The sequence below is a fragment of the Hevea brasiliensis genome, chromosome 17, assembly GCF_030052815.1.
Source record: "Hevea brasiliensis isolate MT/VB/25A 57/8 chromosome 17, ASM3005281v1, whole genome shotgun sequence".
Taxonomy (NCBI): Eukaryota; Viridiplantae; Streptophyta; class Magnoliopsida; order Malpighiales; family Euphorbiaceae; genus Hevea; species Hevea brasiliensis.
This window is the reverse complement of record NC_079509.1, coordinates 7,003,002-7,013,663: the sequence shown is the minus strand read 5'-3', so window position 1 is coordinate 7,013,663 and position 10,662 is coordinate 7,003,002. Positions and strand designations below refer to the sequence as shown.

The window sequence follows — 10,662 nt, the reverse complement described above, 5'->3', positions numbered from 1 at the left end:
GAGTAGTCTTATAAATTGCCCATTTAAAACTGTACAAATTATCAGGCTGAGGATGGCCCAATCCAAGAAAGCCCAAAGGAGAATATTAGAAAGTTAAGCAGTTAAAAGCCTATGTCTGATGATGGTTCTGCCCACTCTACATTATACTCTTCTTTCTGTTTAATAAGAGTTAAAAATCATCAATTTGAAAATATAAAGTTTATAAAAGGAAAAATCTTTGATCTTTGAAAGAGTTACTCAGTAAAATCGTATTAGCTATTTTATTTGCTTAATCCAAAAAAAATTATTTTAATTTATAATATTAAAAAATTATCTAATTTCAATCATTAACGCTGGTTGAGGTTTAAAATCTTTATTTTTATTTTCCATATTAAATTTTATTTGATTTAATTATTTATAACATGGGTAATGATTATATTTTATTAACAGATATTAATTTATTGATTTAGTGGGTATTTCTTTTAAAACTATTATTTAATGAATATTTAACGTATCAATAACAGCAAATAATATTAATTTGTCAAAAAAAAAAGTATTAATTAGTTATGAATTATTGGCAACCCTATTAACTACACCTATTATCTAAAATAATCAAGAAATGATGATAGAAGGCGTACTGAAATTCCAAAATCTGCCTAACAGATATTAATGGGTGGACTAATTAATTCTGTTATAAATTTCAGAACCAATCTAGCAACTTGTCCTTCTTGATATATATACTTCTATACAAAAACAAACCAAAATCATTGCTCTTTGGATGCCTTCGAAGGATTCAAAGATGTAATTTCTCCTATCGATTTAGTTTAGATTTCGGATATAACACCTCCCCAATCATGGTTCTTTTCTACTTCGAACTCTATTATAAGATTAATTTTGATGGAGCATCAAGTAAAAGAAAAATGGTGGGGATGGTGACAGCAATTATCAGGAATGATGCAGGTCAATCACTAGATTTGGTGTTGTAAGAAATATCCGAGCGTCTGTGATATATCCACTTATTTTAGACGCTCTCGCATATAGAGAAGCTGTTTGTCTTACATTGAGTGAAGGTTTTTCATGGTCACAATTGAGAGGATGCTTTGCTGTTATTTAAGCAATGCAGAACTTGGTTGTTTATAATGATATTATTAATGGAATTATCAAAGATGTTGCTTCTTTAGCTAATTCTTTACAGCAGGTTAATTTCTCTTTCGTGCCTGGAGATTGTAATTGAGCAGTCTATGCCCTAGCTCAAAAGACTCTACATGAAGACTCTTTTAGATTTAATCTCATGGAACAAGTTATGTTTGTAACTACTGTGATGCAACATGAATGGCATTTCTTCAATGAATTATATCGATCTTTCAAGGAAAAAAATACATATGATAATTCAATTAGATATATATGATAGTATGTAAAGATATTGGATAAAATTGGGTTATGCAGATTTTTCTGTTCAGTCCCTCGCTAAAATTTACCCATAAAATGCCTCTGTAGATATACTTGCAAATCTCTGATTTTGAATTTCTGACATTACATATATCGGCAATATTTCTGTTGAAGTCAGTATTTACGGTTAGAGAGTCAGTATTCTCATGCCAACTTTTGTACGCGAGATTATCTCTTTTCAGGCATAAATCCTGATTAATAAAAAAAATCTCATCTTTATTAGACTAATCACGCTGAGTCTTTAAGTTTTTTTTTTTTTTTTTTTTTAATTAAGCTTAAAAAAAAGTTTGTTCTTTCCGAGTAATCTTTAATCCCATGCCTGCCAGGTTCCAGACCTGAAAGAGTCCTTTTCATTGGCGAGTGCTTGTGGTAGCAATGCGTTCCAGTGCAGTTTTGAGAGAAAAGAACCCATTCTGGTTCCTCCTGCGGAGGAAACACCCAATCAGTTTCCAATGTTAGTTCGTACTGTTTATTGCTTCAAATCAGATTCTGAGGGCAATAAGGACGCGGTGGAAGTCATCAAAAATTCTTTACCAAAGGTTCTTGTTCACTATTATCCACTGGCCGGTAGGCTAAGAATTAATTCTCGAGGAAAGGTAATTATGGTGAATCACTGGATTGCACCGGAGAGGGGGGTTGTTTTGTGGAGGCTGAAGGGGACGGTGTGATAGAAGAAGCAATAGAGACTAATTCTGGGTCTCTTGGCCTGCTTGTTTATGAAATTCTTGGAGTAAAAAGAGTTCCCGAGGTTCCTTGGTGGTGCAGGTTCTTGAATTTCACCACTTTTTTACTTTCTCAGCGGATATGATACTCTCCTAAAGTCCGTTTTGCAAGGAGGTAAAGAGATGTTCATTCAGATTGTGAAAATTTTCAGATAAAATGTTATAATTTCAGTTTTTAATCAGTCGTTCCTATCCATTACTGTGCACGAATCACTATATGTTTGACGGAATTAGTGCCGTGCAATTTGTAAATTCATGGGCAGAAACCGCGACGGGCATGCCCTTAAAATTCCCTCCATTTCTTGATAGGAGCGTCCTAAAAGCCCGAAACCCACCTAAGATTGAGTTCTCATTTCTCACACCATGAATTTGCTGAGATTGACATCTTCAATCTCAGCAAGCTTCATGCTGAGATTGTCCTGTGTTTTCAATAAGATTGAATATGCAGTACGGGAGGTTTCTATGTCCTCAGATATCAAGATTTGCCTGATGTGTGAAGCTTTCTCTTTTAAAACTCTGAACTATACGTACTACAGGTCCATAAAATGAATGAACGCCAATTAAAAGGTAGCAAGCGATTGAAGTAGCAACGAATATAGGAATTACGCAATCCAGATTGCCACCGATCTTATCGCAATTACTATTTACTAACATGTCTATTGACTGTAGAGAGGCCAATGTAAAACATATGCGATTGCTAACAATGGACTCAAATGGGTTCCAGGAATTCATTCTTCCGGTAATTATTGGGTTTAATTTTTGTTTGTATTAGACATCTACGAAAAAAAATTTTAAAGGCTCATGTAAATGAGGAAGAACCCTATTTATTAGGAAAATCATAAGCAATTCACTCATATATTGGTGCAATCTTTCAAAGAGTGAACTCCAATCCTCCCTGATCTTACTAATTTTCAGGGAAAGAAGGATGTATAATCCTGTCACCCTCATCATTATCTTGCATGAGCAGCTGAACTGAAAAACATCGATGGCAGATGGAGTCCAGCACCAATACGCAGGCTTGTTGCCTTCTCTCTACGCCAGACCTAACCAAAGTTGACATAATTGAAACATTCAGACTTCAGACATTAAATTACTTTGTATATACATAAATTTGATAAATTAAAAAGAAAAAAAATCTGATAAGTGTTTGATATTGATTATCACAATATTTGTTCTAATTATACCTTAATTACAATTTGCAAATATAATTACCAGTCAAATTCTGCATATATATCACACAATTTTAAAGAGATTGCATGTGTAATTTGCTGTATTGAATAACCAAAATCGAGAATAAACTTCAGTTATATGCTGTACATATAAGTATATATATGTGTGCATAGAATTACAAAGAGGGAAAATATTATTCTTTTACAAACAGTTGAATATACAGTTATAATCGATTCAACTTTAGCAACCGCGCGCGATGGAATGGTCTATAAGCACCATAGCCTTTGTTAATGGAGCGATGAGAAGGACTGCAGAGGATTAATGGACTCCAACTAGGGATGCTCATCTCTTCTTCACTATCCATCTCTGCTAAAACTTTGTAGAACAAATCAACATCGCAGGGAAGCAATATTGGACCTTCGCTATTGAACCCATATTCCAGTTCAGCATCTTCTAGCAACAACTTGAACAATGGATGGTTAGCGAACTCAGTCTTGATTACAAACCTTTGTTTCTCGGGTCCTACGTAGACTGAGAAGCAGCCATCTGGAGCTACCTGGCAATTCTTTTTTTGCTTCTCATTATTTCCTTCGATTGATCTTGTGGTGCAGTGCCATGACTTGCTCTTTGTAAAAGAGTTGCAAATATTTCTTGCAGATTTCTTGCTAACAGAACCGAGAGATCGACACCTTTCCCATGCCTTGAGAAACAGGTTCCTCTTCCAGTTACCCTTTCCAATATCCATTCTTTGGGGAGCAAGATGGGCAAAAGAAAGATACCAAATTAAAGCTCTCTTATATATCCTAAGAAAAATTGAAGTGATATATCAAGACAAGAAGAAACCGATGAACGTAGAATTTGTCTTTATTATAAATCTTCAACTCTCAATAATGCAGGGACAAAAATGCTAAGACAAGAGAACCCCGGGGAAAGGAGTTCACAACTTGGGTAGTAGCTTGCAAGGAAAGGAGGCAGTGATATATAATCCCATACCCACGTACCGACTCCTAGTGATATGGCCTTGTCAACGCCACTAACTGCTCCAAGATTTTGAATAAACCTGGTCTAAATAAACCAATCATGGCAAACTAAGGGGGCCACCTCCCACTTCCTTGCTTCCTTGTTGAGTATTTAATCTTTAATTTATTATTCAACGCCTGCTGCGCGCAATGAAAAAGAAGATAAGGGAGAAGAAAATTAGTAAATAATTTTATGTCAACAAATTTAATATGATTAAATAATTATGTCAAAATATATATGCAGTGGGGGGATGATATATAATTGAATGGAAAGGCAACAGAGGAGCTTTCTTGGAGAGAACTTGCACCAGGTAAAACCAAAATGAAATCCCACTACAAGCCTTTTCACTGGCTCTTTCCATGGAAAGAAATCGCTCCAGAAGTGGGAGTAGGTATAGTGAACTTCCCTAGAAGTCGCCACTTTGTATCTCTGTGGTTCAGAAGAAAAGGGGCCATTAATTAATTAACTAATATATACTTGATTTTTATAAATGGGGAACAACCTTTGTATTCATTCACTCTATTATATTATTTTAATTCTACCTTAATTAAATTAGTTTCTTTTCGCACACAGTAACATTCATTCAATCATCACAGATGCCACTTGAATACTTAATCTGTTTCATCATTTTAGTCTATAAATTAGAGAGTAATAAAGTAAATGGATGAGACATCCTTCATGAGTCCAACAATAATTTAAATATATTAATTAATGGATTCTTATGTATCAGTTATTTAATGCTTTTTTTTTTTTGAATAAGCATTTTTTTCGTGTTATATGCTAATTCTAATTTAGAAATTTTAAAAAATATATCCATTCATTAATAATTAAGCTATACATATTGTCGCAAGAGTTTTGCGGTCGCCTAGATGGATACTCACCGAACTGGGAAAAGTGAGGAACCGCCACTTTAATTTTGAAGGAAATTAAAAAAAAACCGTTTGTAAAAATAAACTAAAAACCACTTCAAAAACAGAAATTCTAGGTTCGGGATTTGCATACGGGTGGGAAAGGTGTTGGGCACCCCACCTCGTTCCTCAACGAGGGTAAGCAGATTTAATGTTATGCTCTTTAAAACTGATAATTAGGGGGTTGGAATGATGATGTCCATCATTTATTCGGATTAAATGAATATTTAATATTTTACCATTTAGGGTTGTCCAAGAACATAAGTACATGAGATGACCTTTTGTAGGGGGTTAATTCGTATATCGAATTTTTTATATTTTAATTTGGTTTTAAGTTAAGAGAATTCGGGTAAAAATTCTCTCTCGATCTCTTAATGTATTCTATTAAAAATTTAAGTGGGAAATTTCGAATAAGAACTCTCCTCTGATCTCCACATATTTTATTAAGATTTTTTGCCAAGAATTCGGGTAAGAACTCTCATATGATCTCTTAGTGTATTTTGTTTAAAGTTTAGGTGGGAGATTTCGGATAAGAACTCTCCTCCGTTCTCCACATATTTTATTAAGATTTTTGCTGAAAACTCGGGTAAGAACTCTCCCCCGACCTCTTAGTGTATTCTGTTTAAAATTTAAATGGGAGATTTCGGATAAGAACTCTCCTCCGATCTCCACATATGTTATTAAGACTTTGGCTGAGAACTCGGGTAAGAACTCTCCCCCGATCTCTTAGTATATTCTGTTTAAAATTTAAGCGAGAGATTTCGGATAAGAACTCTCTTCCAATCTTCACATATTTTGCGTTTAAAAATTAAGCTGAGGTCAAATAAGAACTCTCCCCCGATCTTTTAATTTATTGCGTTAAAAATTAGATTGAGTCTGGGTAAGAACTCTCCCCTGGTCTCTTAATGTGTCGTGTTAGAAATTAAGATTGAGTTCGGGTAAGAACTCTCCCCCGAACTTTTAATGTGTTTATTAGAATGACGTTTGTAGGAACTTTGAAACTAAGAATTCAGGTAAAGGGTCTCTCTTGACCCCTCTTTTTTGGGAATGGAGTACCGTCTACATAGGAAACCCATGTAAACTTTTCCTAGCTTACAGGACCTCATAACTAGATAGAGGATGAAAGACCGAACTCCTTATCGACCTTCCACGTGATCACTTTATCCAAACTCTTTGATTTGCGACATCCGATCTCTTTTAGTCGCTCGCCCGAGATCTGATCTTATCTTAATTCCCGATCTATTATATTTTCGCCTAGTTTCGTTCTAAGGCCCGATCTCATAACTTGTTTATTTGACCTATTCTTGTTTCTGATCTATTCGACCTTTTGCTACACTTATCTTTTTTGTCATTTTTTATTTATTCAGGCCCGAAGCTCTCATGTTAAGATACTTCTGCCTATATCCTTTAGAGTATCTACAAGTTGCCTATGACTTGAACATCTATTCTCGGAGAAAATGAAAACTAAGAGATGATAAATAGAGTTTACGAATGAATAGAAAAAGAAGACCCAGGAAATAACTATTGGCTTAGATAATCTATTTTGAGATTTAGTGCGTTTGGATAAAAAAGAAATTTCAAAAGAAAACTGGAGAAAACAAAACAAAGATATTCGACAAAATAACAGTTTAGACGCTTACCTGTGGGAAGTTGAGGAGACCGATGAGCTGACTCCGGTACCCACAAATCCGGCAAAGGTGAAAGTTGACGACCGAAAAACTCGAACTTACAACAAGGACAGGTCGAGACGAAGTTGAGTTTGGAAGGTAAAGTCATATACTAGAGCGGTGGGAATGAGGTGGAGTAAAGATAATTGCAAAGGATCTGGAAATGGAAGTTTCATGACTTAGAGCTCCTTTTGATGAAAATACTTAAGAAAACTGGTTTCTAAAGTTTTTCCACACTTCGAAAGCTCAGAATGGCAAGTAGCAAGATTGAATTAAATTTCAGAGTCTTTCCACTATAATCACCATCAACTTTTTTTTGTTTGTCCCTTCTACAATATTGCATGCAGGTATTTATAGGGAACGGGTGCCCAAAATGAAGGGTCAGGATCTCACCAGGGGAGACGGAGGGTTTAGATTCAAAATGACATAATCTGATTTCTGGGAATTAAAGAGAATCAAAATGGAGGGTCGGGATTCCGTTCAGAATATCCGTCCTTTCTTCTCTTAATCCAACGGCTAAAGGTCTTGCCTTACAAGATGGATTTGAAGGCTGGGAATAAAAAGTGCCGAACCTGTCATCTGTTTTTTGATCCGACGGCTCAGGTTCCATCCTTACAATTATGATCAATGGTGGAGACCGATATGTACTGGACTGCCTTAACTATTTTGGCGTCTGGCGGCTAGGTGGGCATTTCTGCAGATGAGGTGTGTGGTGAGGATCTGATCATGCCTGTAACGCTTTAAATAACTCGGATCTGACAATGAGGAGAGTCGATTGAAAGTTATTTAATCTCTACGTGCTTTTCGATCTTTATTTTTTTCCGATCTCCCTATTATGACCCTCTCCTTTTCCGATCTCTCTCTCGTATCGGGTCCCTTCTTATTTCCCGATCTCTCCCATTCTAGATTTCTCCTTTTTATCTTACTTGCATTGGTCAACGCAATTAATTCTTCAGTTACCGATGCATCCGCTTCGGTTTCTGTATGCAATAAATGCCCAGGCTCTATATATATGTACCAACGGGAAATCCCCTTCACACTTCACTTTTCCTCCTCCAATTTGTTTTCAATGCCCCATTTCTCCCATTCTAGCTTCTTCGATGATAATTCTGATTATGGTGGCTATTTTTGATCTTTTTTCGACTGTTTTCTTCGTCCTTCGCCTGAAGATTGATGACCCCGGCGATCAGAGAACCATGAGGACATCATCTAATGACAGTGAGGGAACCAGACTAATTTACCAATCAAGATAGAAAGTGACGATCGTGCCGATCTCGAATAGGTCTACCGATATAATCGGTGGACCGATCTCGGGCAAGAGGACCACTAATTTCAATCTTAATATTAGTGATCGCCTCTTGAAGCTCATTTGGCTTCCATCCACATCGAGTGTCCTGACTGCAGCTTGGTTCTGGCCGATGACATCGACGATGATTCCGCACAATATCATAAGAGTCATAGTCACCCTATATGAGCTACACATCTATCCGAAATTTGTGGCTGGCTTTCTGATCAAATACATCTTTTGATTCAGCCACAAGACTAGGCTTTGACATAGGCCAACATTCGGAGGAGAATGTAATGCTGATTTTGAGAGATCGCCCAAAGGATATAACTCGATCTTTTGTGATCGCCCAAATGTAATCCGATCTTTTGGAAATGAAATGAAATTTTATTTGAATATTTTTGTTTTGTTATTGAATTAGTTATTTTTCTGATCTCTGATAAGTGTAACCGATCTGATCCCTGCTTTGGGAATTTATTCAATTTGATGACCTTTGGTTAACTGATCTCATTTATCCGATTTTTTATTATGTTTCTGGAACCTTCCCACGACGTGTCAAGAAAGCAACTCGATTCCGCTAATCGATGAGTCACTTGGGACTTTGCGAGCATTTAATGCTCAAACGGGTATAAATAGGGGAGAGGTGAGTTAGTTGTTTCCTTATATCATTTTCAGAACTTCCCTAGCAGTCTTAGCATTTTCTCTCATTTTCTCAAGTTTTCAGGCACCGATCATACTCCGGTAAGGGTTTTGATTTCCTTTCTTGATTAATTTCTTTTGTTTTTTTTCTAAAATGAGCAGTGCCGAGGGTCAGAGAGCTGCGAGCCTATCTTCCATCCATATTTCATGGATCTCAGAAGAAGGCGATGCGACTAGGCCAAGCGGACGTCCCAATACAGCCATCGTTTCGGTTACTGGTCCGGCCACTAGACCGAGGCGAGGAGCGTCTTTGAAAAGAGAAAACCTGCCAATTGATGAGTTGCCGTCCATCCTGAGAGAAACCGATCTACAATCCATAAGTCAAGAATACAATCTGTGGATCGACTCCTTTGAACTGATCAAATGCCACAGCGCCCACAGCGGGCCAATCACTTTTTTGATGAAGGTGATCTCATCATTTTATATGAAGAGCAGCTGAAGGCTGGGCTCCGTTTTCCTTTAGACGAATTTTACAAGGTCGTCCTAAAGTTCCACCATATCTCAGTAGCTCAAGTGCATCCGAACTCTTGGCGGACTTTAGTAGCCTTCCGTGGCCTCTGCAGAGCTAAGAGACTGGAGCCAACGGCTAAAGTCTTTGCCGAGCTACATAGGCTTACCCGAAGGAAGGATGATGAATTTTGGTTCTTTCAGACAAAGCTGAACTGCGGGCTCTTCACCGATCTCCCCTCTTAGCTGAAGAACTGGAAGAACCAGTTCTTTATATTGAGAAGCAAGATTTCGAACGGCTTTGAGGGTATCCCACGGAGTTGGCAACACCTGGTCGCTTCGATTTTGAAGAAGATCACCCTAAATAAGGACGAAGATGCCATGGTGAAAAAGTTAAAGTCTCAGGCATCGACCCAGAAATTCTCATGCTTAGACGCGGTTATGGCCGAACTGAAGTATTGGATGATGCGGCTGATCACCGATGAAGACAACAAGCTTCAGCTCTCTGACCTCGGTCTTGGTACAATCCATATCTATAGCCTCTGAATCTTAGAGAACTCACTAACTTCTTCTCTGTACAGGTATGGTCGATGGCGACACTTCTAAGGAGAGCTGCAAGCGAAAGAGGGAGGAGTCTCGAAAGGTGCGGGCGATGAAGGAGGCCACTATTACTGCTGCTCAGACTCCTCAGCGAGAATTGGTAGAGGTACCGAGCTCCCCTCCCCGACCTCAGGAGCAGCCGATTCCAGAAGTAGAGGTTGTCGTTCCTCCTCCTCAGCAGATCGAACTTCCACTTCCCCCTCCTCCTCCAATCTCTTCCAATGTGGAAGGAGAGTCTTCTGGTCCTACGGTTAAGACACTTTCCCGGGGCGCTCAACTCCTGATCCAATTACTAGAAAGGAACCGCTCCACCCTAGGGAATCCTGGCCTAGCTAAGGTCATGGGCGCCTCCATCTGCTTCCAAGAAGATCGGAACAGGTTGGCAGAGGAGAGCATCGACGATATTTTAACTCAAACGATGAGCTTGGGTTTGGAGGCTATTGCCAATCAACATGTGATCCGAGAGAAAGCCCACGCCTTAAGGAGGGAGATTTTTAAAGTGGTTCAGGATGCCTCAACTGCACAAGCTCAACTCTCCTTTGCCAATGATTACATCACCAGACTAGAAGATCGGATGAAGCATTGCAAAGAGAAGGTAGTCAAAGTGGAGCGGGAGCTTGAAGTCACCCGAGCTGGTCGATCTGCCGACTGCACTCGTTTTGCTGAGGAATTTCGGGCGAAGGAGGAGGAGCTCCAAGCCAAGGAAGAGGAGTTCC

The 10,662-nt window shown here is 38.2% G+C and overlaps 1 protein-coding gene across 1 annotated transcript; it reads right to left on the bottom strand.

Annotated features, from left to right (window-relative positions):
* Positions 1-3,370: 3,370 nt before the first annotated feature.
* LOC110645504 (auxin-responsive protein SAUR72-like) lies at positions 3,371-4,289 on the bottom strand. Its single transcript, XM_021798704.2, has one exon. It carries the CDS (start codon positions 4,063-4,065, stop codon positions 3,544-3,546), a length of 522 nt encoding a protein of 173 aa, XP_021654396.1. The 5' UTR covers positions 4,066-4,289; the 3' UTR covers positions 3,371-3,543.
* Between the last annotated feature and the right edge of the window lie 6,373 nt (positions 4,290-10,662).

Bases quoted from the DNA above. Each gene is read 5' to 3' on its own strand.
- LOC110645504 (XM_021798704.2), bottom strand. From the start codon at position 4,065: ATGGATATTGGAAAGGGTAACTGGAAGAGGAACCTGTTTCTCAAGGCA.